At 40.6% G+C, this 26,522-nt stretch overlaps 1 protein-coding gene across 1 annotated transcript in view; it reads right to left on the minus strand.

Annotated features, from left to right (window-relative positions):
- phkg1a (phosphorylase kinase, gamma 1a (muscle)) overlaps nt 1–26,271 on the minus strand; it is a 52,734-nt gene extending 26,463 nt beyond the window's left edge. The window contains exons 1-6 of the mRNA XM_060905721.1: nt 26,174–26,271; nt 19,128–19,261; nt 14,386–14,564; nt 12,833–12,887; nt 11,301–11,366; nt 4,305–4,468 (exon numbers count right to left, since the gene is read on the minus strand). Coding sequence (XP_060761704.1) covers nt 4,305–4,468; nt 11,301–11,366; nt 12,833–12,887; nt 14,386–14,564; nt 19,128–19,210 — 547 coding nt within the window. The 5' untranslated portion in view covers nt 19,211–19,261; nt 26,174–26,271. The remainder of the gene's footprint in view (nt 1–4,304; nt 4,469–11,300; nt 11,367–12,832; nt 12,888–14,385; nt 14,565–19,127; nt 19,262–26,173) is intronic.
- Nucleotides 26,272–26,522: the final 251 nt, after the last annotated feature.

A 26,522-nucleotide genomic window follows, 5' to 3' on the forward strand; every position in this document is an offset into this window, starting at 1 on the left:
AAGTTATAGTATACTTTTGTGTACCAAGTATACTGATATCAATGTACTTACAGTATACACTACCGTTCAAAAGTTTGGGGTCACCCAGACAATTTTGTGTTTTCCATGAAAAGTCACACTTTTATTTACCACCATAAGTTGTAAAATGAATAGAAAATATAGTCAAGACATTTTTCTGGCCATTTTGAGCATTTAATCGACCCCACAAATGTGATGCTCCAGAAACTCAATCTGCTCAAAGGAAGGTCAGTTTTATAGCTTCTCGAGCTAAACTGTTTTCAGCTGTGCTAATATGATTGTACAAGGGTTTTCTAATCATCCATTAGCCTTCTGAGGCAATGAGCAAACACATTGTACCATTAGAACACTGGAGTGATAGTTGCTGGAAATGGGCCTCTATACACCTATGGAGATATTGCACCAAAAACCAGACATTTAGTAGAATTTAGCTAGAATAGTCATTTACCACATTAGCAATGTATAGAGTGTATTTCTGATTAGTTTAAAGTGATCTTCATTGAAAAGAACAGTGCTTTTCTTTCAAAAATAAGGAAATTTCAAAGTGACCCCAAACTTTTGAACGGTAGTGTACTTGTAAGTAAACTAATCTAATACTTCTGGGGACTAAATTGGCCCACTTTTAGTTTATAAAAAGTAGACTTTAAGTCTAAGAGAAGTAAACTGAGTATACAATGAGTATTTTTTATTTTGTACTGCAAGTATACCACAAGTAAACTTATATACTAATAGTTGACTAGTTCGATACTTGTATGTAGTCCACTCTTGAGTTTACAAAAGCATACTTCATAGTGTACTGGAAATATACTATGAGTTTACTTGTTTTATACTTCTAGTCCACTTTTTAGTTTACTAAAGTATACTTTGTAGTATACTGGAAATATACTATTGGTTTAGTCGTTACACACTTCTAGTCCACTTTTTAGTTTATAAAAGTATACTTTATAGCATATTGGAAATATACTATTAGTTACTGGTTATATACATCTAGTCCACTTTTTAGTTTTGAAGTATACTGCAATCTAGGTATACTATTAGTTTTCTCGCCCTAACCCTTACCTCATCCACACTACCAGTAGACAACTTAAGTGTTTTGAGCTGACCACAAACTTATGGTACATGTAGGTTTAAAAGATGGGATTTAAAACATGCTGCCGTATATCACAAAGAAGCCAATATGTGTGAAAAAGAAATATTTTATGGGCTACTATTAAAAGGATAAGCTTAATATACTTAGACTTTTCTATATACTTTTCAGTATAAGCCAAGTATACTGTACTTATGTATAACTTTATTAAGTATATCTCTGATAAGTAAATAAAAAGTAAACAAAGCATACTCTCTTATTTTTAGTTTAAAAGAAGTATACTAGAAGCACGCTTGAATAAACAACTTTTTTGTAAGGGAAAGTGGCCACCGTTTACCTTGATGACACTTTGCACACTATTGGCATTATCTTAACCAGCCTCATGAGGTAGTCACCTGGAATGCTTTTCAGTTAACAGGCGTGCCTCGTCAAAAGTTAATTAATGCAATTTCTTGCCTTCTTAATGTGTTTGAAATCAGACAGTAAATAATAAAAATACAGTAAATATCCCTATTCGACAACTGTATTAATCCATATTATGTCAAGAACCACTCAACTAACTAAAGAGAAACAACACCCATCATTACTTTAAGACATGAAGTGTCTTTTATTTAATGAAAATAAAGAAAATGCATTGAATTAGAGGGTGTGTCCAAACTCTTGACTGGTCCTGAATACAAATCAGCCTTTGCATAGCAAGTGTACAGCTAGTAGCCAGCAACGAAAGCACCAGAGGTGAACCATCAGGGCCTTCTAGGCCTTCAGAGAAGGCTCAAACATATCAGCATTTCAAATGTTATATTTCATTTCTGTCATTCTTAATTTCTTCTCCATGCTCTCACGGAAGGCGGTCGCATTTCTCTGCCTCTCCCTTATCTTCCCTGCTTCTGCTGTCTCGTCTGTCTATTGTCTATACTTCTGAGAGACTCTCTCCGCACTGCTCTCCAAACTAAAAATCATGGAATTGATAAACTGGTCTCTTCACGCAATTGACACAATTTTCTCAACGAGAAGCCTGGGTTTGGGGGAACCAGACTGTTCTGCCGGAACGTTCGCAGCTGGTTACACGATGGACGCGTGGGAGAGGTGGCGTGTCATGTACCTGGCGGTTCTTTCTGTGGAGGACATTGAAGACATCTACCTATTTGGAACCATGATTACAGGACTTTTGCTGATTGGATTAGGCATTGCCCTGGTTTATCGAGGAAATCAGAAAATGGTGACAGCTGTCCAAAGCCCCATAAAGCTGCCTGACATGATTGAAGCGGTGGGCAGAGCTGTTGGCACTCAGACTGTGGCTATTCAGAACTTGAACCGCAACATGGATAACATCATGGAGAAGCTTTTGGCTTTGCAAAGGAAAATGGATCGATTTGGAGACCAGAATGGACAGACAGAGTAGTCGTGTAAAAGAATGCGTCTACTCGCCCCAAGACCAAACAATTCCAATCTTATCTGCTTTCGGCTCCCTCAGCCAGCACTGGCCTTGGCCAAGGCCATTGCTGGGACAACAACTCCCCCTGAAGATCACTGCAGTCAGACTCTCTTGTATTCCTTCCCCCACTTCCCATGGTCGCCGCTTTTACCCCCAGTGTGACAAGTGGGTAAGCATCGTCTTCAGCTGCAGGACCGGACTGCTTGTTTGCGCTGGGTTACCTATACCTCTGCCCCTCCCCCTTTCCCCTTACCCCCCCTCCCATGATCGCCCCCTCCCTCACCCCCTTCCCCCTCGAGTCCCAAGTTTTCATGTTGTAAAGTGTACTGTGTTATTTTGTGCTTATGTGCTGAGGTGTTTTTTTAATGTTCCCACACTGTACTCCGCCCAGGAGCATAGTGTGGGGGTTGCTTTTTTTCTCCTCCCCTCCCCTCATGTTACTCTGTATTTTTCATCCCTGTCTTCCTGTCCTGTCTACTCCCCCTGTGTCAATTGTATGTATGTATATGTACGGACGGGTTGACGGCTAATTTCGCTGGTACTTGTGACAGTGACAATAAAGGGTTCATTCATTCATTCATTCATTCTTTCAATCTTTCACAATTTCATTATAATTATTCTATTTTGGCTTCATTTTCTATCAAATTTGCTTCGAAAATGAAAGGGTTCCTGTCCTGAAAACATTAAAAACGAGTTATCCAATCAGATTTTTTTTGTTTGTTGTTTCTAGGCTGAGAAGAGTTTAGAGCTGGCTCACTCATTGATTAGGATTTCATTGCCGGGACAGAAGGCCATGGCAGTGTATGTTTATGTAGGAAGTGACAGATGAATTAACCAATCAGATTTTGATTTATAGTGGGAGGGGCCAAAAATGTATCACCCTAGGCATTCTTGAAGGCCAACGCTAGCTTAACCGTGAATCAGCGCCGTCAGCGCAGCAGTGAGGTAACCTTCTAGCCGGTGTAGCGTTCATCAGTAGTGTTAGCAAATGCTAATAAAGCAGTCAAGCCAGTGCTATCTATCGAGAGCAAGTAGCACAGGGTAACAACTGAGAAACTAAGATTTCTGCCTCCAGACTCTTCTTCCACACACGCTCGCTACAGCATTTTCCACTCATACTTAAGTATTAATTTCCCTATGTAATTTACTTAGTTACTTTTAAAATCAACATAGACAACTACACACAACAGAGCTACCTGGCAGCCTGTTGCTAATCCCTAGCAAAATCCTTTGCCCTGTTGCTTTTTTTATGCATCTGGCTAAGTTTTGGCTGAGCTGAAGTCACGGTTCGCCACTGGAAAGCACTCCTTAAAAGTGTGCACAAGGTTAAGAATATACGGTATGATCTCGCTCTGTTTGGAAAAATATAATATTAAAAAAAAAAATACACCCCTTTACATTTTGTCCATTTCTAACATAGTTAGAGGAACTACATTTCCTCATCGTGCTGAAGCTTTTATCCAAAGTGACTTACAGTTGAGACAAGGTACAATTAACCAGTTGAAAGTTAAGGAGGTTGCTCAAGGACTTGAAAGTGGTATCTTGGCAGTGTTGGGATTTAAACTGACAACCTTCCAATCAACTATATTACTTGCATGAATTATCTTGGTGCAAAGAATTGAACCTGAAGTGCAAAAATGTAAGACACTGAAATGATTTTCATGTTTCTAAAATTTATTTAGAAATCATGGCATGAAAGGCATGTGATTAAGGTCAATAAAATAACAAAAATCAGATTCAGAGGGATAAACATAAAGGACTTACCATTGAGCTTTTGCTGTGGCACAATCTGGACGGCGAATCCAAAATCAGTCAGTTTGATGTTCATGTTGTCATCCAGTAGGATGTTTTCAGGCTTCAGGTCTCTGTGAACTATGTTCTGGGAGTGAAGGAAGCTGACTACTTCCAGCAAGGCACGCATAATCTTTCTGCAAATAGTACAGTGTTAGCATGGACACACTTAGGACTAACTGGAACGCTATTTGGACTACGACCCTTATCAAAAAGAAGCATACTTCAAATTCATTTTATTAAGTATAGACCCTTTTCAGTCACGTGACCTTCGTAAACGCAACCACCATTTTGGACATGTAGCGGACTTCAGCTTGAATTGGTTTGAATGCGAGGAAGGCGACAAACGGAGAACATACAAGAAAAAGGAGCGAGATGCAGAAAACACCTTCGCTATCCAGCGACGTAGGGCATTTACAGGGCGAGCAGAGGGAGAAATAACAACAGTAACGACACATTAGCAACGCCGTACAGAAATAACGGTTTATGGCACAGACCCTTTCGGTTCTTGCTCATCTAGCTGCTACAATGACTGCTTAGACTGCAACAAGAATACCTAACACACATTTAAGTATCCGTCGTAAAGACGTGAAACTCGTCGAGTGACGAGTGTGTTCATTGATAAGCTAACACAATCTAAAAGTAGACATACCATCACACTGCCCTGGCGCTGTGTACAGTTTACCTTCTATGGTTTGTGCACTCACTATTTGCCATTACTTTCTCCAACCGTTGTTACAGATTACAGGGAATGGCCTGGATTTAAGAGACAAATACATGTTCCTCTTGTTTTGAACACTTATTTGTAGGCAGTGCTTAATTTGTAAAGTGGGAGGTCCCGGAGCGCAGAGGATGAGCGGCTCCGGTGCGGAAAAAAAAGGGGGGGGGGGGCGCGGCGCTGCGCTGCGCTTCTGGGCATGTTTTGTAATAACACTGCAAATTAAGTTCATCTGCAGATATTTTGTGGATGTTGTTTCATGAGAGAAATCACCAACAAGACAGATATCAAAATCAGACATTAACACTAAATAAACTTGCATTTTTTTATTTAATTATTTGTTTTTGGTTTTTTTTGTTACATAGTCAAAAGAGGTGTCGGATCACCGGATCCAGTGTAAATAGCTGCTGGAGCCAACGCCCGAGGTTCCGGAGCACGCTCCGGCTTGCTCCCCCTCAAATTAAGCGCTGTTTGTAGGACACTGCCTCTGATCTGTCCTACAGTCTACCAACAGCAAAGGAACACAACGCTAGCTAATGTCGTTAGCTAATAGCTACTACAGAAGAACAAAGAGGTTACAATGGGTTATTTTAGCCTATTTGGTTACACACTCGCCGCCACAGAATGTTAACAGCAATGTAATGCCTTTTCTGGCTAATTTTATTCGTCTTACCTCCAACAAAATGGTCATTACACAAGCGTTGGTGTGCCGCTATCCATCTTCTCCGTCGGTCAGCATCTACCGGGATCCGATAAAATGATAACCCTTGCCTTGTTTGTTGATGGTTACTACATCCAGGTGCACAACAATATAGTGGCATGATGGAAGTCTTGCTGAAAATAAACACTTTCTTTGCTGCCGTTCCTCAATGCTGGCTGTGGTAAACTACTGGTAGTACATTTCCAAAATGGTGGCTGCGTTTGTCGTGACGTCACGTGAAAAGGGTCTTAAGTTTGTGAACCCTTTAGAATTTTCGATATTTCTGAATAAATATGACCTAAAACACCATCAGATTTTCACACAAGTTCTAAAAGTAGATAAAGAGAACCCAGTTAAACAAATGAGACAAAAATATTATATTTGGTCATTTATTTATTGAGGAAAATGATCCAATATTACATTTCTGTGAGTGGCAAAAGTATGTGAACCTTTGCTTTCAGTATCTGGTGTGACCCCCTTGTGCAGCAATAACTGCAACTAAATGTTTCCGGTAACTGTTGATCAGTCCTGCACACTGGCTTGGAGGAATTTTAGCCCATTCCTCCGTACAGAACAGCTTCAACTCTGGGATGTTGGTGGGTTTCCTCACATGAACTGCTACGTATACTTGGCTTATACCCAGGGGCGCAGATAGGAATTTTGAACTGGGGGGGACTGAGCTGTCAGCAAATGATTCCATTTTGTGTGTGTGTGTGTGTGCGTGCGCGCGCGCGTGTGTGTGTGTGTATATATATATATATATATATATATATATATATATATATATATATATATATATACACACACACACACACACACACAACCGTTCAAAAGTTTGGGGTCACTTTGAAATGTCCTTATTTTTGAAAGAAAAGCACTGTTCTTTTCAATGAAGATCACTTTAAACTAATCAGAAATCCACTCTATACATTGCTAATGTGGTAAATGACTTTTCTAGCTGCAAATGTCTGGTTTTTGGTGCAATATCTCCATAGGTGTATAGAGGCCCATTTCCAGCAACTCTCACTCCAGTGTTCTAATGGTACAATGTGTTTGCTCATTGCCTCAGAAGGCTAATGGATGATTAGAAAACCCTTGTACAATCATGTTAGCACAGCTGAAAACAGTTGAGCTCTTTAGAGAAGCTATAAAACTGACCTTCCTTTGAGCAGATTGAGTTTCTGGAGCATCACATTTGTGGGGTCGATTAAATGCTCAAAATGGCCAGAAAAATGTCTTGACTATATTTTCTATTCATTTTACAACTTATGGTGGTAAATAAAAGTGTGACATAACATTTTAACATAGCCTATGGAAATCCAAAGTTTACACATTATCATCACGCACAGAAATTGCAAAACTGCAAAACTAGTTTTAAAACCGCTAAGTTCCAACTGTTAAACATAGTGAGAGGCTGGGCTACGTGTGTGTGTGTAAAGTGTAAACCAGTGCATCCTGACTTTCTAACTATGCCTGTGTGTTGCGTGAGCGGCAGTCAGTCAACAACTCTTCGCAAAGTTTCCTTATGAAACAATATGCTCACTGAAATTATGGCAGGGAACGCCAGATTAAACATTAAAACTGCCTTCTGAGCACTGTATCTACAGGCTACCACCGAAAGAAGGAGGCTACCAGAAAGGCATCTCTACTCCGTACGATTTTACTTTCACTACGACATTACTTTGAACAGACTATCAAAAAATTGCAAGGTGATATGATAAAGTAAGGCACAGTTTACTTACAGTCGTTTTTTTTTAAACGATGCAATCGTTTTCTGCCTTTTGGCACCCTTCATCATGCCGTGTTGGGGTCCTGAACTAGGAGGCGCTGTCCCCGATATGCCTGTCAAACTTGTGGGTAACCATAGCAACCAAGCTCGAGCTCGCAACCTGTGCAGTCTGCGCAGTTGCAGCTATGTCTGTACTGCTGTGCACCTCAATAAACCGAATGGTAATTAGTCTTTTGATTTTTCCGTGAGGTTTGCCTTATGCAAAGAAAGACAGCATAGACATTTTTTCCTCCCTATAAGTGGGGGGGACCGAACGAGGTGAATTTAAATCTGGGTGGGACGAATCCCCCCCGTCCCCCCCTCTATCTGCGCCCGTGCTTATACCAAAAACTATATACAAAAGTCTAAGTATATTAAGCTTATACTTAAACTTTTGATCAAGATATACTTAACAAAAGTGTAATAAATTATGAAAAATATATATATATATTATTTATCAGCTGGGAGGTCCATATGGTGAAATACCGTGACCGAGGTCTTGAAAGTGCTGACCGAGGCCCTCTGGGCCGAGGTCAGTATTCAAGGCCGAGGTCACGGTATTTCACCATACGGACCGACCTTAAGCTGGTAAATAATATATTTATTTTTTTCTTTACCAAATTCTAACAGAAAACGAGAGCGCCCAAAAGGGAAACCCGAGCCGAGCCGCCATTTTGAATCCTCATTCATGGCTGTAATGCAAATGGCTTCCTCCTCAGTATACAAGTGCACTTCCATGGCAGGAAAAAAATTACATTTTGCTGCCTATGTAGTCCCCTATTTATACAAAATTGAGTCATTCAGGATTCAGCCATGTTTTTGCTCGGCGTTAGCAACAGTTACAGGTTTTTAGCTTTCTTCTGAAATGTTTTCTTTCATTTCATCTTCCTCAGGGTAGTAAAACTCGCTTTCACTGTGAACACTGTCATTATCGCTATCCATGCTGTAAAATTAATGCTATTCTCCTGAGAAATGCGAAAATAAATGTTGACAAAAATTGCTACTATGTTTGTTGTTGTTGTGAACAAGCGAGTCGTCGGAGGTCCATATCCGGGGTCCGTAACTGGGGTCCGTATCGTAAGATACGGACCCGCTCGCCAGCCAATCAGAGCGCAGGATTTGATGGAAACCAGACTGTGAAAAAAAATTATTGTGCCTTATGTTTAAGTGGACTCGCCTTGTAGTTGTGCTTCAGCATTGTTGACGCTTAGGTATGTCTGTGGTTTCATATACGTTTTTTTTTTTTATTTCTCCTGAGTAGGATAATTATTTTTTTTAATTAATTTCTTTTTCTTTAGAGCTTGGATGTCAATTTCAGTTGTCATTGCCATGTTTTTATACTTTGGCATTTAATACAATGTTGCTTTAAATTTTGATTTTTAAAGAAAATGAATATGTTCTTAATCCTGAGTATCTGTTGTTATTTTGTGAATTCTTACCTTTATAACTTCATTGTACCTTAAGGTACAAAAGTTGTCTACTGGTAGTGTGCATGAGGTAAGGGTTAGGGCGAGAAAACTAATAGTATACCTAGATTGCAGTATACTTCAAAACTAAAAAGTGGACTAGATGTATATAACCAGTAACTAATAGTATATTTCCAATATGCTATAAAGTATACTTTTATAAACTAAAAAGTGGACTAGAAGTGTGTAACGACTAAACCAATACTATATTTCCAGTATACTACAAAGTATATTTTAGTAAATTAAAAAGTGGACTAGAAGTATAAAACAAGTAAACTCATAGTATATTTCCAGTACACTATGAAGTATGCTTTTTTAAACTAAAGAGTGGACTACAAGTATCGAACTAGTAAACTATTAGTATACAAGTTTACTTGTGATATACTTGCAGTACAAAATAAAAAATACTAGTTGTATACTCAGTTTACTTCTCTGAGACTTAAAGTTTACTTTTTATAAACTAAAAGTGGGCCAATTTAGTCCCAAGAAGTATTAGATTAGTTTACAAGTATACTGTAAGTACATTGATATCAGTATACTTGGTAAACAAAAGTATACTTAAGGAAATCTACTTTAACTTTTCTTAAGTATACAGTGGTATGCAAAAGTTTGGGCACCCCTGGTCAAAATTGCTGTTACTGTGAACAGTTGAGCAAGTTGAAGATTAAATGATCGCCAAAAGGCATAAAGTTAAAGATGGCTCATTCCCTTTATATTTAAAGCAAAAACATTTTTTTATTTTCATCTTTTACATTTTCAAAATGACAAAAAAGGAAAAGGGCCTGAAGCAAAAGTTTGGGCACCCTGCATGGTTAGTACCTAGTAACACCCCCTTTGGCAAGTATCACAGCTTGTAAACACTTTGTAGCCGGCTAATAATCTTTCAGTTCTTACCTGGGGGATTTTCACACATTCGTCCTTGCAAAAGGCTTCCAGTTCTACAAGTTTCTTGGGCTGTCTCGCATGCACTGCTCTTTTGAGATCTATCCACAGATTTTCAATGATGTTTAGGTCAGGGGACCGTGAGGGCCAGGGCAAAACCTTCAGCTTGTGCCTCTTGAGGTATTCTATTGTAGGTTTTGAAGTGTGTTTTGGATCATCGTCTTATTGTAGGACCCGTCCTCTTTTTAATTTCAACTTTTTTTTACAGATGGTCTGATGTTTGCTTCCAGAATTTGCTGGTATTTATTCGAATCCATGCTTCCCTTGACCAATGAAATGCGCCCTGTGCCACTGGCTGCAACACAACCCCAAAGCATGATCGATCCACACCCATGCTTCAGAGTTGGAGAGGTGTTCTTTTCCTGGAATTTGGCACCCTTTTTTCTCCAAACATACCTTTGCACACTGTGGCCAAAAAGTTCTATTTTGATTTCATCAGTCCACAGGACTTGTTTCCAAAATGCATCAGGCTTATTTAGATGTTCATTTGCAAACTTCAGATGCTGAATTTTGTGGCTAGGACGCAGGAACGGTTTTCTTCTGATGACTCTTCCATGAAGGTCATATTTGTTCAGGTGTCGCTGCATAGTAGAACAGTGCACCACCACTCCAGGGTCTGCTAAATCTTTCTGAAGGTCTTTTGCAGTCAAACAGGGGTTTTTATTTGCCTTTCTAGCAATCCAACGAGCAGTTCTTTCAGAAAGTTTTCTTCATCTTCCAGACCTCACCTTGATCTCCACTGTTTCTGTTAACTGCCATTTGTTAATTACATTACGATCTGAGGAAACAGCTACCTGAAAACACTTTGCTATGTTCTTGTAGCCTTCTCCTGCTTTGAGAGCATCAATTATTTTATTATTCAGAATGCGAGGGAGTTGCTTAGAAGAGCCCATGGCTGTTGATTTTAGGGACAAGTTTGAGGAGTCAGAGAATTTATACAGCTTTGAATTCTGCATCATCTGACCTTTCCTAACGAAGAATTTGAACAAGCCACAGCTCAATAAGCTAATTAAGGTCTGGAACCTCTGTAAAAGTTACCTGAGAACTCAAATGTATTGGGGTGCCCAAACTTTCGCATGGCGTTCCTTTGCTTTTTTCACTCTCCAATTGTACAAAACAAAAATAATACACAAATCTTGCAGAAAACGCTGAAAAGAAATGTCTCGTCTTTACCTTTATGCCTTTTGGCAATCAGTTCATCTTCTGCTCACTTAACTATTCACAGTAACAGATATTTTCAGTAAGGGTGCCCAAACTTTTGCATGCCACTGTACTTAATAAAATGAACTTGAAGTATACTTCTTTTTGATAAGGGAAACCATCACACTATGCCATTTGTCATGCAGATGAATCTGAACTAATAAACATGGCCAACCTTGTCTCTTTCTCACTCAGTGTAACTTTCTCAGTGAGATAATCGAACAGCTCTCCTTTCTTCATCCTGTTAGTCAGAAAGTAAGAAGAAGTATCACATTTTCATGAACTTCTAGAGTGCATAGGAATATTTTATGTAAACGAACCGTTCCTAGGACAATTTTTTTCTAAATTCTCAATTAGATTCAGAGGTCCTTCCTGTTGGAACCAATTCCCAACTTATATTAGAAATTCCACCAGTATAAAATAATTTAAGAAATTAACCATGCTGGTTCAATTAAGTAATATATCATAACTGTTCTCACCATCATATCCTGTGCATCGGTGCATTGTCACCTTTCTTGTTACACTTTAGTTTTTTATGTTTTTATTTAGCTTTTTTATGTATTTGTCTGTACTTTTATGTTATGCTAGATGTCTCACTATAGGAGGGCCACCCAACAAACCATTATGGGTTTTATCGTTGACTTGCAAGTGACGTCAAAACAAAATAGAAACCTGGATGTCAGCCATGTTGGTGGAGATACAAATGCGGGGTCAAGCAACACTCCATACAAAACACAGTCGTGCGTACACAACTCTCTTTGTTTTTCCACTGCTTTAAGTGTTCTTTTAACTATGCCATATCTTTGTGGTCACAACAGTATTCGTGACCGTAGCACGTTCTGATTTTTTCAGAATTCTGTCCGTGATTCGGAAAGAGGGTGAGGAAACTCTGAGGCTTAGTACGGAGAGGAGACAAGCACGGCTGAACAACATCGGCAGGGCTGATCTAACAGAGGATAAATCCAAAACAGTTCGTGTTTGCAGTAATCATTTTATCTTAGGTGAGATTCAAAAGCTTTCTCGATAATATCATGGAAGAATTTTATTTTGTGTTGCTAGAATTTTGCTATAAAATGAGCGTTCTCTTGTCGTGGTTCACTTGGTCATTGTTATAATTTTAACAAGTGTATTACCATTTCGCTTCTAGGCGCGCCAGCAAAATTATATGATAGAAATAATCCAGACTGGGCACCCACTCAGAACACGGGCTATGTTTCGTCCAAGGTCGGACTTGATTCTTCGACAGCCAACCCAGATACAGTAGAACGCGATATCTGGGTACTTGATGGTCAGTAGAAGCGTCTTATCTTCAGAAAAGTTACTTTTTTTCAATAATATGGGTCAAAACCACACATATCTAGCTTCTCTTTGTATTGAATCTTCGCTCGAGCGTTCAAATCGTGGTAATACTGAGAAAATTCAGCATTGTTTACAGACACGCTTTCAGCGGCTGCCATCCTAGTTGCTTTGTATATCCGCCATCATGGTGGACGCTCATGATGTAGCACGTTTTGATCACATGGTTGCAAGTCTTTGTTAGCACATTTCTTTGTTAGTTATTGTTTTCTGTTTTCAATCTCCAAAAAATAATTCTGCAGGTACTATTATTTTGTATTATATATTTTTATGCGCAAATAAACGAATACAGTTAAAGTTTTTGGAGTCAGTAATGTCTAGCAAGTATTGTGGCAGCTGTAATGTACTCACAAGTCAAAGACCAAGAAGAAAAAGGTTTTTGTCTCATAGCAATCCTTCAGCTGAACTATAAAGACAAAGTATTGTACAGTTTATACACAGATTTATGATATTAAACAGTATACTAAAGTACATATTTATAGACAGAGGTGGACAAAGTACCCAACTTCATTACTTAAGTCAAAGTCCAGATCCCACTGGTCAAATGTTACTCCGATACAAGTGAACGTTGTCCAGTTAAATTTTTACTTAAGTTAAAAGTACTGAAGTACTTGCTTTTAAGAATACTTAAGTATTAAAAGTACATTTTCTGTCAACGCATCGTTGTATTATTGCCACAACACTTACAAAACCTAATGCCGTTACCAAAGACAGAAATGTGAATTCACAAAATGAACGCATACTGTGCCATCATGGTGGTTTAACGTTAAGCTAGCTAGTCAGTGAAACTCCACCTGACATGCTAGCAAACGCTTTTCAAACTCAAAATCATATTGGGTAGCTAATGCTACTAGAAAAGAAAGATTTCTACATTGTTTATTTGGCAAGATTATGCTAAAACATTTCTGAAAGGACTTCAGATAAGTTAACATTATTCATCTTAGCGTAACTCCGTTTTTACATGCTAACTAACAGTGTCCAAGTTAACTAGCTATGTGTTAGCTTTAGCCGTGGACAAGGCTACGGCAACTTGGCGGGCAAATCCATAGAAAGTCATTTGACTAACCAGACTGCATAGCTACGTTTGCAACGTTATCGCTAGCTCTAAAAGCACAGACAACTTCGTTGCAAGCTTTCTCTTGGAATAAAACATTTATATACCTCAATATGCTTCCGCAGGTTGGACGGCGAGTTTTTGTAGGCCGTGATGTGGTTCGTTTTCAGCAAACAAAGCAAACATTTAAAACGAAATGAATCTTTAATCCTTTCAGAAAACTGAAACATGGGTTCTAGGTATAGTCATGGGTGCATGCATTCCCCAGAAGAACCGCCTCCTTCCATTCTGCCATCTACTGATCGTGTTAAATAATGCTGCTGAGAAATCGTCGAACTTGATTTTATACAGTCTATGGACGTCAAGTCAAGTAGCTGTTTTTTTTTAATCCATCCATCCATGTGTCAGTCTGTACACACATTTGTCAAGACTCTCTTTAGCACAACATCTCAAAAACAAGTCGTTGAACGTTTGTTGGATTTATATTGAACTATCATTGTAATCAAGAGATGTACTAATCGATTATGGATTTGATCCAGGGTCAAGGTCACAACAAGGTCAAATGTTTGAAATATTTTTTCTTCAGTAGCTTCCTTCATGTTTGCAGAATATTTTAAGGGTATTTCTGGCATGCAAATTACTAACAAGATGGAAAAGACTTGGTGGTGGACAGGTAGGCTAAAAACGGTCTAAAAACGTCTGACCTATTTTGTTATTTGTTATAATGAAAGAACATTGATTTTGTCCAAAAGATGTAGCTTTGCTTTCAACTGTATATGAAAAAATGCATGTCGTGATTGGTCTTGCATTTGGTAGTCTGCTATCTGTTATGAAAAGAATAAATTCTTACTTATGTTCTCTTGCCCACACACTTTCTTCAGGATCTCGATCTCTTTCACTGTGGCTCCTCTGATCTCTTGAATCTCTTGAGGTGTCATTTTATCTGATGGTGTTATGTCAATGATTTTGACTGCGTATTCTTGAGTTGTACGTTTATTTACACAGCGTCGGACCACACTGCTAACGCCCCTGTACAAGAAATTAGAAATTCAGAAAATTTAGAACATCTTTCCTACAGCATATAATCCTAGAGCACGTATATAAAAACAGGCAAACATCTCAAATACTTACATATTCACTGGTAAAAATAATTTCTAAAAAGTTAGTATACTTTTACAGTTTTACAAAAATATAAGGTACAAGAATGTGAACTTGAATATGAAGAAAATCATTTTTTAAATATGCATTTTTTACCTTTTTTTTTTTACATGCTCCCTGTCTATTCATTGCTAAATTAAAAATACTAAATTTCATACATTTCCTTGGCCCAAAGGCATGAAATTTAGCATTTTTGATTCAGCAATGAATAAAAAAAAAAGTAATAAGCAGACTGAATACTGAAGCAAAAGGCATCATCAGTTAATAAAAGTTTTTAATGGATGTGGATTAGTATTTTTCCTCACCCTAGATTGCCACCCCAATAAAGTCACTGGGTCTAACCTGTCCACACCACTGTAAGAGGTCTGGTTATGCCCCTGCTGGAGGTACAGTGCCTTGCAAAAGTATTCATTCCCCTTGCTGCTTATCCTATTTTGTTGCATTACAAGCTGGAACTAAAATGGATTGGGGGGGGTTTAGCACCATTTGATTTACACAACATGCCTACCACTTTAAAGGTGCAAATAGTTTTGTTTTGTTTTAAATTGTGGCACAACTAATAATTAAAATGAAAAAACAGTGGGGGCGTCGTGGCTCAGGTGGATAAGGCGCCATACCATAAATCCGGGGACTCAGGTTTGATCCCTCCCCGTCTCTCTCTCCCACTCATTTCCTGTCTCTACACTGTCCTATCCAATAATAAAGGTGAAAAAAGCCCCCCAAAAAAATTTAAAAAAAAAAGAAAAAACAGAAATCTGAAGTGTGCATAAGTATTCACCCCCTTTCATATGAAACCCCTAAGTAAGAGCTGGTCCAACCAAATCACTTCATAAGTCACATAATTAGTTGATTAAGATCTACTTGTGTGCAATCAAAGTGTCACATGATGTCTATATAAATCAACCTGTTCTGGAAGGACCCTGACTCTGCTCCACTACTAAGCAAGCAACATGAGAACTAAGGAGCCTCCAAACAGGTCAGAGACAAAGTTGTGGAGAAGTATAGATCAGGGTTGGGTCATAAAAAATATCCCAAACTTTGAATATCCCAGGGAGCACCATTAAATCCATTATAGCAAAATGGAAAGAATATGGCACCACTACAAACCTGACAAGAGAAGGCCACCCACCAAAACTCACAGACCGGGCAAGGAGGGCATTAATCAGAGATGCAACAAAGACACCAAAGATAACACTGAAGGAGCTGCAAAGATCCACAGTGGAGATGGGAATATCTGTCCACAGGACCACTTTAAGCCGTACACTCCACAGAGCGGGGCTTTATGGAAGAGTGGCCAGAAAAAAGTAATTGCTTAAAAAAACACTTTTTCTGTTGTTTACCCAACAGCATGTGGCAGACTCCCCAAACACATGGAAGAAGATTCTCTGGTCAAATGAGACAAAAATTGAACTTTTTGGCCATCATGGGAAATGCCATGTGTGGCACAAACCCAACACCCTGAGAACACCATCCCTACAATGAAGCATGGTGGTGGCAGCATCAGAGGCGCATTTCGTCACCAGTCAAGGCAGGCAGCTGCTTGGGGCCCCTGATCCACTAGGTGGCGAAAGAGAGTCGAGATTTGACACTTGCGTTTTGAAAAGTCATTGCGCGTATTAACCTGCAAATAGAAAATTGTGCCTGTCGTACATAAACCAGCTATTCTTCTAATTACGATGTCAAGAAGAAAATGAAGAGGAGCTATCCACATGGGAATGTAAAAAGAAAAAAGAAAAAAGAGGAAGAGGAGAGAAGAAAGCAAGACAGTGGTAAGTCAGTCGAAATAATAATGAATGATGTAGTGCTATATAATGGTGCTAGTCTAGTTTCACTCACGTTAGCATGGCCATACTTTTCTTTTGTTGATTTTAATGACTGTACTACATGGCAATTACCTTGCACTGTCTGTTAAAATGAACAGAAACTTACAGTAACTTAAGAAATATAGAAAACGCTGCTCACAAATTGTTGTTTTTATGAAACATTTATGAAAATGCTGACATCTATTTGTAACTTTTTGTAACTTCACTTTTTGTAGCGTGTGAAATAAAAAACATTACTGTTCACAATTTGTTGTTGATTTATTGAACTGCATGTGTTCGTAACTTCACAATTTGTAACTTGTGAAATAAAAAAACTATATTGCTTAGAATTTGTTGATGTTTTATTAAAATAAAGAGTTTGTCCTAGTGAATTTCTGTTGTGTGGGGTGGGATGGTGGGGGGGGATTTCTGCTTGGGGCCCCACCAGACCCTAGAATCGCCTCTGGGCAGCATCATGCTGTGGGGATGTTTTTCATCTGCAGGGACAGGAAAGCTGGTCAGGACTGAAGGAAAGATGGATGGCACTAAATACAGGGCAATTCTGGAGGAAAACCTGTTTGAGTCAGCCAGAGGTTTGAGACTGGGACAAAGATTCGTGGTCTAGCAGGACAATGACCCTAAACATACTGCTGAGTCTACACTGGAGTGGTTTAAAAGGAAAGATTTAAATGTCTTAGAATGGCCTAATCAAAGCCCAGACCTCAGTCCAATTGAGAATCTGTGGCATAACTTGAAGATTGCTGTACACCAGAGGTGGACAGTAACAAAGTACATTTACTTGAGTACTGTACTTAAATACACTTTTTGAGTATCTGTACTTTACTTGAGTATTTTTTTTTTTTTTGGAAACTTATGACTTTAACTTCACTACATTTGAAAGACAAATATCGTACTTTTTACTCCACCACATTTCTATCAAGGTCCTCGTTACTCATTACTCTGAAGCAGCTTTGAAAGTGGATGTTTTTTCTTTTCTTTTCTAAAATGTGATTGTTTTTTTTCGCAGGTGACACTGAGACAGCCTATCAGTAATCACTAGGGTCACGTCACGTCCATAGACTGTATGAAATCAAGTTCAGTGATTTCTCAGCAGCGTTATTTGAACACAATCAATCAGTTGATGGCAGAATGGAAGGAGGCGGTTCTTCTGGGGAATGCACACACTCATGGCCATACCTAGAACCCATGTTTCAGTTTTCTGAAAGGATTAAAGATTCATTTTGTTTTAAATGTTCGCTTTGTTTACCAAAAATGAACCACATCACGGCCGACAAAAACTTGCCGTCTGACCTGCTGAAGCATATTGAGGTATGTAAACATTTTATTTCAAGAGAAAGCTTGCAATGAAGTTGTCTGTGCTTTTAGAGCTAACGATAACGTTGCAATAGCTATGCAGTCTGATTAATCAAATGAGTTTTTATGGATTTGCCCGCCAAGTTTCCATCGGCTTGATCACGGCTAACGTTAACACATAGCTAGTTAACTTGGACACTGTTAGTTAGCGTGTAAAAACAGAGTTACAGTAACATGAATAACGTTAACTTATCTGAAGTGCTTTCAGAAATGTTTTAGCATAATCTTGCCAAATAAACAATGTAGAAATCTTTCTTTTCTTGTAAAGCTACCCAATACGATTTTGAGTTTGAAAAGCGTTTGCTAGCATGTCAGGTGGAGTTTCACTGACTAGCTAGTTTAACGTTAAACCACCATGATGGCACAGCATGTGTTCATTTTGTAAATCCAGTCGGTTGCTTCAGAGGCAATAGGTTTTGTAAGCGTTGTGGCAATAATACAATGATGCATTGACAGAAAATGTACTTTTAATACTTAAGTATTTTTAAAAGCAAGTATTTCAGTACTTTAACTTAAGTAAAAATTTGACTGGACAACTTTCACTTGTATCGCAGCAACATTTGACCAGTGGGATCTGGACTTTGACTTAAGTAATGAAGTTGGGTACTTTGTCCACCTCTGCTGTACACCAATGCAACCCATCTAACTTGAAGGAGTTGGAGCAGTTTTGCCTTGAGGAATGGGCAAAAATCCCAGTGCCTAGATGTGCTAAGCTAATAGAGACATACCCCAAGAGACTTGCAGCTGTAATTGCAGCAAAAGGTGGCTCTATAAAATATTGACTTGGGGGGGTGTTAATAATTATGCACACTCCAGATTTCTGTTTTTTCATCTTAATTATTGTTTGTGTCACAATGAAAAAAAACAATGTGCACCTTTAAAGTGGTAGGCATGTTGTGTAAATCAAATGGCGCTAACCCTCCAAAAATCCATTTTAATTCCAGCTTGTAATGCAACAAAACAGGACAAACACCAAGGGGGATGAATACTTTTGCAAGGCACTGTATGAGAGTACTCATATATGATTTGGCACTGGCCAATCATATGGCACTAATCAGCAACTGTACTGTCTTGTTATACATTCACAAGTGAAATTACACTTGAATTATATAAATAAGCCCTCATGGCAGTAAGACATGAGATAGGAAATATCTAATGTGCCAGGCATTGTCATCTTATATTTACAGATAATATACAAATATATCACAATAAAAATCTACAGTTGTGTTTAATCTACAAAAGTGCACAACACTGCTACCTTCCGAGGATCTCCTTGGGATCATATTTCTCATAAAACTCCTGAGCTCCCACCCAGTCGGGGATCTCGTCATCTTTGGTCATGATGATGGTTTCACAAATTATCCAGGTTATCCGAGGAACCTTAGTTGCAACCTTAATCAGAGCAGACAACAGCAATATACAGCCAACATTTCAGTGTTACTTTAGAAATAACGAAAATGTTAATAATTCCTCAGATGGTGTACCAGTTTGGCCAGCTTGTGATTAACAATAACCAAATGTCTCGGCAGTATAACTGAATTGAATGTCTTTCAACAGCCTGGTCCAAAAGCGTACACTACAAACTGCTGCTGTAATCATAAAGGCCGTCCTGTGCTCATCCGAGGACTCATTCACAATATACTCATACTGAACATCCTTTCAACAGTTTGACTAAATGGACTATGGAGATGTAGACGAGTAATGATTTATAATTACGCTATTCAGTGCCATCCAGAAGAAGATGGGGTTCCTTTTGTGTCTGGTTTCTTCCAAGGTTTCTTCCTCATGATCTTTTCATTGCTACCATCACCTCTGGTTTGTTCATCCATCCATCCATTATCTGTAGCCACTTATCCTGTTCTACAGGGTCCCAGCTGACTATGGGCGAGAGGCGGGGTACACCCTTGACAAATTGCCAGGTTATCGCAGGGCTGACACAGAGACAACCAACCATTCACATTGACACCTACGGTCAACTTAGAGCCACCAATTAGCCTAACCTGCATGTCTTTGGACTGTGGGGGAAACCCACGTAGACACAGAGAGAACATGCAAACCCCACACAGGAAGGCCCTTGCTGGCTGTTGGGCTCGAACCTTCTTGCTGTGAGGCAACAGTGCTAGCCACTACAGCACTGTGCCACCCTGGTTTGTTCACTAGAGATCATGTTCTAATGGTTAGAAAATCAGCTTTGGAACCAAAAGGTTGCTGGTTTGATTCCCTAGACCAGCAGGAATAGCTGAAATGCCCTTGAGCAAGGCACCTAACCCCCAACTGCTCTGGATATTTTGTATATCACTCTGGATAAGAGCATGTAATGAATGTAGATTGACTACAGGTAGCTTTTGTAACCCATCCATTATCTGTAGCCGCTTATCCTGTTCTACAGGGTCCCAGCTGACTATGGGCAAGAGGCCGGGTACACCCAGGACAAGTTGCCAGGTTATCGCAGGGCTGACACAGAAACAAACAACCACTCACATTGACACCTACGGTCAACTTGGAGCCACCAACAGGGGCGATTCTAGCATCTGATCTTTGGGGGTGCTTAGCCCCCAGAGCTGACAGAGGCACCTGGCTTGAACGACAGTGTTTCCACGTTTATTCCGCATTTAGACTAGACTTAACTAGACAAGAAGACTAGACTAGACAAGACTAGACTTATGCAATGTTTTAACAGAAGCTGACCCAATAAACTATGATATCTACACACAACCACTGACACAAATATTTACGTTATATTTTTAACTAAACAAGACCTACTACTGCATTTGTAATGTTGGAGCTATTCATTTTAAACAGTGGTAATTGTTAATTAATGTGTTATTGTGTATTGTGTAATAATAGTGTGTATTATTATGATTTTACATTAGTTTACATTAGTTTATATTTTTTGTTATATTTGTTATATTTTGGTAGTGTTCTTTTGAAAATGTAGGCTATATCCAAACCACACTCACTGTCCCCCCAGACAATGACCAGGGTTTGGATTTGTGAATGATAAGCAAACATAAACGCTATGTTACATTCAATAAAATTGACTAACACACGGTGGTCTAGCACCGTAGCACTTGTACAGCTCTGCACAAAACTATCTCGATATTATATCGAGATACTTTTGATGATCGATGATAAATGTCGTTTTTATCATTCTGTTCATAGACCAGGGAACATCAATATTGCATTATGCATATTATTGTGTTAACAATTGTAACTCCAGTCCGTACCTTCACATCTCGCTATGCCAGTAATACTCAGGTGCTACTTTGAGTTCCTCATCGGCGTGGAATCCAGTTAAAAAAAACACCATGTCGTAGCAAGCACTCGCGCGGACAGGCAACCCAATCAGAGGGGACGCAAGGAGGAGAGGTATTTTACTGCTCATAGAACTATCACGTAACAGGTGAATTCAAGAACACACACACGCCCGCGCACACATTCATTGCGCAGTGCGCAAGGGCACTTATTTCTGAAAATTACGTCCAAAAGCAGTGTTTTTGAGGGTGCTGAGCTAGGGGGTGCTGAGCTCGTTTTTGGGGGTGCTTGAGCACCCCCAAAAATAGGCTAAACACGCCCCTGGCCACCAATTAGCCTAACCTGCATGTCTTTGGACTGTGGGGGAAACCCACGGAGAACATGCAAACTCCACACAGAAAGGCCCTCGCCAGCTGCTGGGCTCAAACCTTCTTGCTGTGAGGCGACAGTGCTAACCACTCCACCACCCTTCTAGCTTACTAGAGATCATGGTCTAATGGTTAGAGAATCAGTTTTGGAACCAAAAGGTTGCTGGTTTGATTCCCTAGACCAGCAGGAATAACTGAAGTTCCCTTCAGCAAGGCACCTAATGGTGCCCAACTGCTCCGGATATGCTGTATATCACACTGGATAAGCGCATGTAATGAATGTAGATTGACTATAGGTAGCTTTTGTAACCCATCCATTATCTGTAGCCGCTTATCCTGTTCTACGAGAGGCAAGAGGCGGGGTACACCCTGGACAAGTTGCCAGGTTATCGCAGGGCTGACACAGAAACAAACAATCACTCACATTGACACCTACGGTCAACTTGGAGCCACCAATTAGCCTAACCTGCATGTCTTTGGACTGTGGGGGAATCCCATGGAGAACATGCAAACTCCACACAGAAAGGGTGGCTGCTGGGCTCGAACCTTCTTGCTGTGAAGCGACAGTGCTAACCATTCCACCACCGTGCCACCCTGGTTTGTTCACTAGAGATGGTCTAATGGTTAGAGAATCAGCTTTGGAACCAAAAGGTTGCTGGTTCGATTCCCTAGAAGACTGTAAATTGACTATAGGTAGCTTTTGTAACCCATTATAGCTAAACCTAAGTGGTAGATCAAGCTACAGACTGTGCTACTTACTGTATGAGCCAGGACATTCTCAGCTGTCACAGTTCTGACATACTGTTTACAGGGCCACGTTAACCCTTGCCGAGGCCCTGGGCAGACACACCCCCAAGGCCCCACCCCCGCCTGTTGTCAACTGCGCTCAGCAAATTCACCCCCTCAGACGTGCCTGTCTAACTAGACACAGAAACTTAAATAATGACAGTGGCACAATTAGAAATACTATTGAACGATAAAACTTTATATCCATCAACACCTGTTCAATCAAGAAAAAGCAATGGTGAAATAGGCAATTGCATGGTGAAAAAATCCATCAGACATCACGGTTAACAAGTCTGGTTAACTAAACTTTAGCCTCAAGAAGCCTTTGAATGAGTGAGTCAATGAACAACATGTCAAGAACATAACCTAGGCCTACAACAGTTCCTTTAGTATTCAGAACAAGAACATTCATTTGGTATATAACCGTTCGTTTTCATTTTGGAATCCAGGCGACTTTTAACTTGTGAAAACAAAGAGTGAGAACAAAGAAAGAAAAATATCTTGCTTCTCAGAAACAAATCTCAAAATGTTAGGCTATGTGAAACATTTCATCCTTTCACACACGTAATGTCCCAAACAGCAGTGGCACACAGCTTTGCGCATTCAGTTTGACAGCCATGGGTCAACTTACAAGGGCACTTTCCTACTTTTCTGGAAAGCGAAGTCATTAATTAAATCATTGAACTCGACCTGGCGTAACATGTGAAGACATGGTGGACAGTGATCATATTGACAATGACGGGTGATTTATGCGACGGGACAAGGTGGGCTTCCTTACGGGTGGCGAAATGCATCAAAAATGTTATCAATATGATCAAAACTTCTGAAAATATAGTTTCATATTTTCCGATCCGGCGGCACGGTGGTGTAGTGGTTAGCGCTGTCGCCTCACAGCAAGAAGGTCCGGGTTCGAGACCCGTGGCCGACGAGGGCCTTTCTGTGCGGAGTTTGCATGTTCTCCCTGTGTCCGCATGGGTTTCCTCCGGGTGCTCCGGTTTCCCCCACAGTCCAAAGACATGCAGGTTAGGTTAACTGGTGACTCTAAGGTGGGGTTTACATTAGACCGTATCAGCGGATCATCAGATTAACGTTTTTAAAATGATTAGTGTGCACACAGCAACGCCAATACACGATTCGCGTGCACATAGCAACGCCAATACACAGATTTGCTTGGCTCCGCAGGCATCCTGCGCTCCAAATCACTCCACCCTGGACAGCAAGTGCCCTCTGGAGGGTGCGCACTCCGGCCCTGCGCAGCTCACAGAGCGCGCGAGTATAGCGCACGAGCAGTGATTTGGGACTGAGCCACTGTGTGATCTCAGTGCATGTCGGGCATGCGCGTCACTTACCACTTGCAAGTGGAAGGATGGCAAGCCTAAAGACAATCATAACTACACAATGGGCAGTATTTGCATCAGTATTTTCATACTTTTATACTCTTTAATGAAAGGTGATACAAGGCGGAAGTCCGCGCCGTTTTTCAGCAGTCGCGTCACATGACCAACGCCAGTGAATCAGGAAGGTGGATGTCACAGTGACGTTGTCCAATGACGACGCCAGCTAGAGCTCAGCACAGCGTATCCGCGTATTCTCAATGTTTACACAGCACCGGACCAGACACGATTTGGATTGAGTACATGGACCCTGGCGGATTCCCGTTTCCCAGCGTTTTAATGTAAACGGACAGTGCATCCGCGTAGAAAACAAGACAGATACGGTCTAATGTAAACTTGGCCTAAATTGACCGTAGATGTGAGTGTGAATGGTTGTCTGTGTCCAGGGGCGTATCACCCGCGGGGGATGCGTACGTTTCATCCCCCCCTAATTTACAAGGAAGTAAACTATTGCCATAACGTTAGACAAAAAACAGCCACGCAACGGACTCAAAACAGTTTTTCTCACCCGACCAATCAGCAGTTGCGTGAATATAATAGCCAGTTTGCGTAGCGTGCCAAAAGCGCTCAATAATACAGTATCTGGCTGCAGAGCCAACACCAGTTTTACCGCTCCTGATTCACCGTTCCAGGTTTGACGTTGCATGCGGTGCTTACTGTGCCTGGCTCTGCGGCTCTGCAGACAGACCCTTCTCAAAGCGCTTGCGATGCCGTCGTTCAAACAGTTGTCCCAGGTGCCATGCCCTAAAAGATTGTGTTAATAGTAGTTACTAGTTGTAAAGTCAGTTGAGGCAAGTTTTTTATTACGAGTGTGTACCAAGTCTACTTTTCATGCATTATAACTGCTTATCACTTTTTAGAACAGTTTTTCAATTGAGATTTAAAGGCATTTCAAATCGAATGAATGTTCAATAATTGTTGTACAGTAATGTTATTTGGCCATTAAGTGTTTGTTGTATGTGTAGGCTATTGCATCATTTTCAAATTTTATGCATTAAACCTGATGTAATGCATGATGCAAACAAGTTTTGTACACGAGTTTGAATAATTAAAGACATTAAAAGCAGGAGGGGCGGCACGGTGGTGTAGTGGTTAGCGCTGTCACCTCACAGCAAGAAGATCCTGGGTTCGAGCCCCGGGGCCGGCGAGGGCCTTTCTGTGCGGAGTTTGCATGTTCTCCCCGTGTCCGCGTGGGTTTCCTCCGGGTGCTCCGGTTTCCCCCACAGTCCAAAGACATGCAGGTTAGGTTAACTGGTGACTCTAAATTGACCGTAGGTGTGAATGTGAGTGTGAATGGTTGTCTGTGTCTATGTGTCAGCCCTGTGATGACCTGGCGACTTGTCCAGGGTGTACCCCGCCTTTCGCCCGTAGTCAGCTGGGATAGGCTCCAGCTTGCCTGCGACCCTGTAGAACAGGATAAAGCGGCTAGAGATAATGAGATGAGATGAGATTAAAAGCAGGAACTGCCCCGTCTTATTTGAATGCTATACTAAAGAGGTCCTTCCAGGATGCTGTGCTTCTCCAGTATGAACTGATTAGCCATGCCTCCTGCTCACACAAAGCGATCCCAGTCGAACTGTTATGCATGATGGTGTATGATCTATACACTGTGTATGACTTCTTAGGCTATGTGAAGTTTTTGGTTTTGTTTATACCAGTGTAGGCAGCAATACTGACATCTCTGTTATAGAACAGTATCCTGTTACCTAGAATTATCACTCAATACTTTTTGCCTTCACTTACTGAATAATTACATAGCCCTGGCAGTAACAACACCAAAACCCAACATGATAGATCTCTGCATGAAATGCAGAACTTGGCTGGAGTCAACTGGATTTATAGGCTTTCTGCTGTCCTCCCTTTCATTTGCATCCATGGACCATGGGTATGAAAAAGTTCCATATCGGTCATTGACAGTACATCACAGTGTACACGCCGGGCGTGTATATAGGCAAGCCATAAACCGATTTCTAATGATATGGCTTCCCCATTCCAGAACACCCCCACTTTTGGAAAGCTTGATACGCCCCTGTCTGTGTCTATGTGTCAGCCCTGTGATGACCTGGCGACTTGTCCAGGGTGTACCCCGCCTTTCGCCCGTAGTCAGCTGGGATAGGCTCCAGCTTGCCTGCGACCCTGCAGAACAGGATAAAGCGGCTACAGATAATGAGATGAGATTTTCCGATCTCGCTATCTCCGAGGCCCCCTAGTGGCCGAGGCCCTGGGCAGCTGCCCATGAAGCCCATTAGGATAATGCGTCCTTGACTGTTTATCCCGTCTAACGGAGCGACTGGAATCCAGTGCAGCTAATACAACCCTAAAAGGACAAAATTTCTCCTGCATAGATGACTATTTATTGAGGAAACTTACTGGATCCATGATAATATCGGCTACAGTTATGTTTACAGTTACTGATGACTCCTCCGCGGCCGCTATTCTCCATCACGCCGCTGGACCGGAGGTTTACGTCACGACAAATCTACCAAAAACAAATCGCATACCTTGCGGCATCAGTATTCTGTGTTCTTGTTCTGTTTCCTGCTTCTCCAGGTCAGTCCATGATGCAGCAGCACTGTGTTCCGGGCCGCGCGCGCACAAACTGCAGCTTGGGGAAGGGCATCGAGAATTTCACACTCCAAAAATAACAGCAGCTTATACACACACACACACACACACACACACACACTCTGCCCTGGACCTCACACTGACACTGGGCAGGCCTACTAGTGCATCTCAAAAAATTAGAATATTGTGAAAAAGTTCAATATTTTCCATCAGTGATTTAAGCAAGTGAAAATGTTATATATTATATTATAGACTCTCATCTCATTATCTCTAGCCGCTTTATCC

This window comes from Neoarius graeffei, chromosome 23 (assembly GCF_027579695.1).
Source record: "Neoarius graeffei isolate fNeoGra1 chromosome 23, fNeoGra1.pri, whole genome shotgun sequence".
Classification (NCBI taxonomy): Eukaryota; Metazoa; Chordata; class Actinopteri; order Siluriformes; family Ariidae; genus Neoarius; species Neoarius graeffei.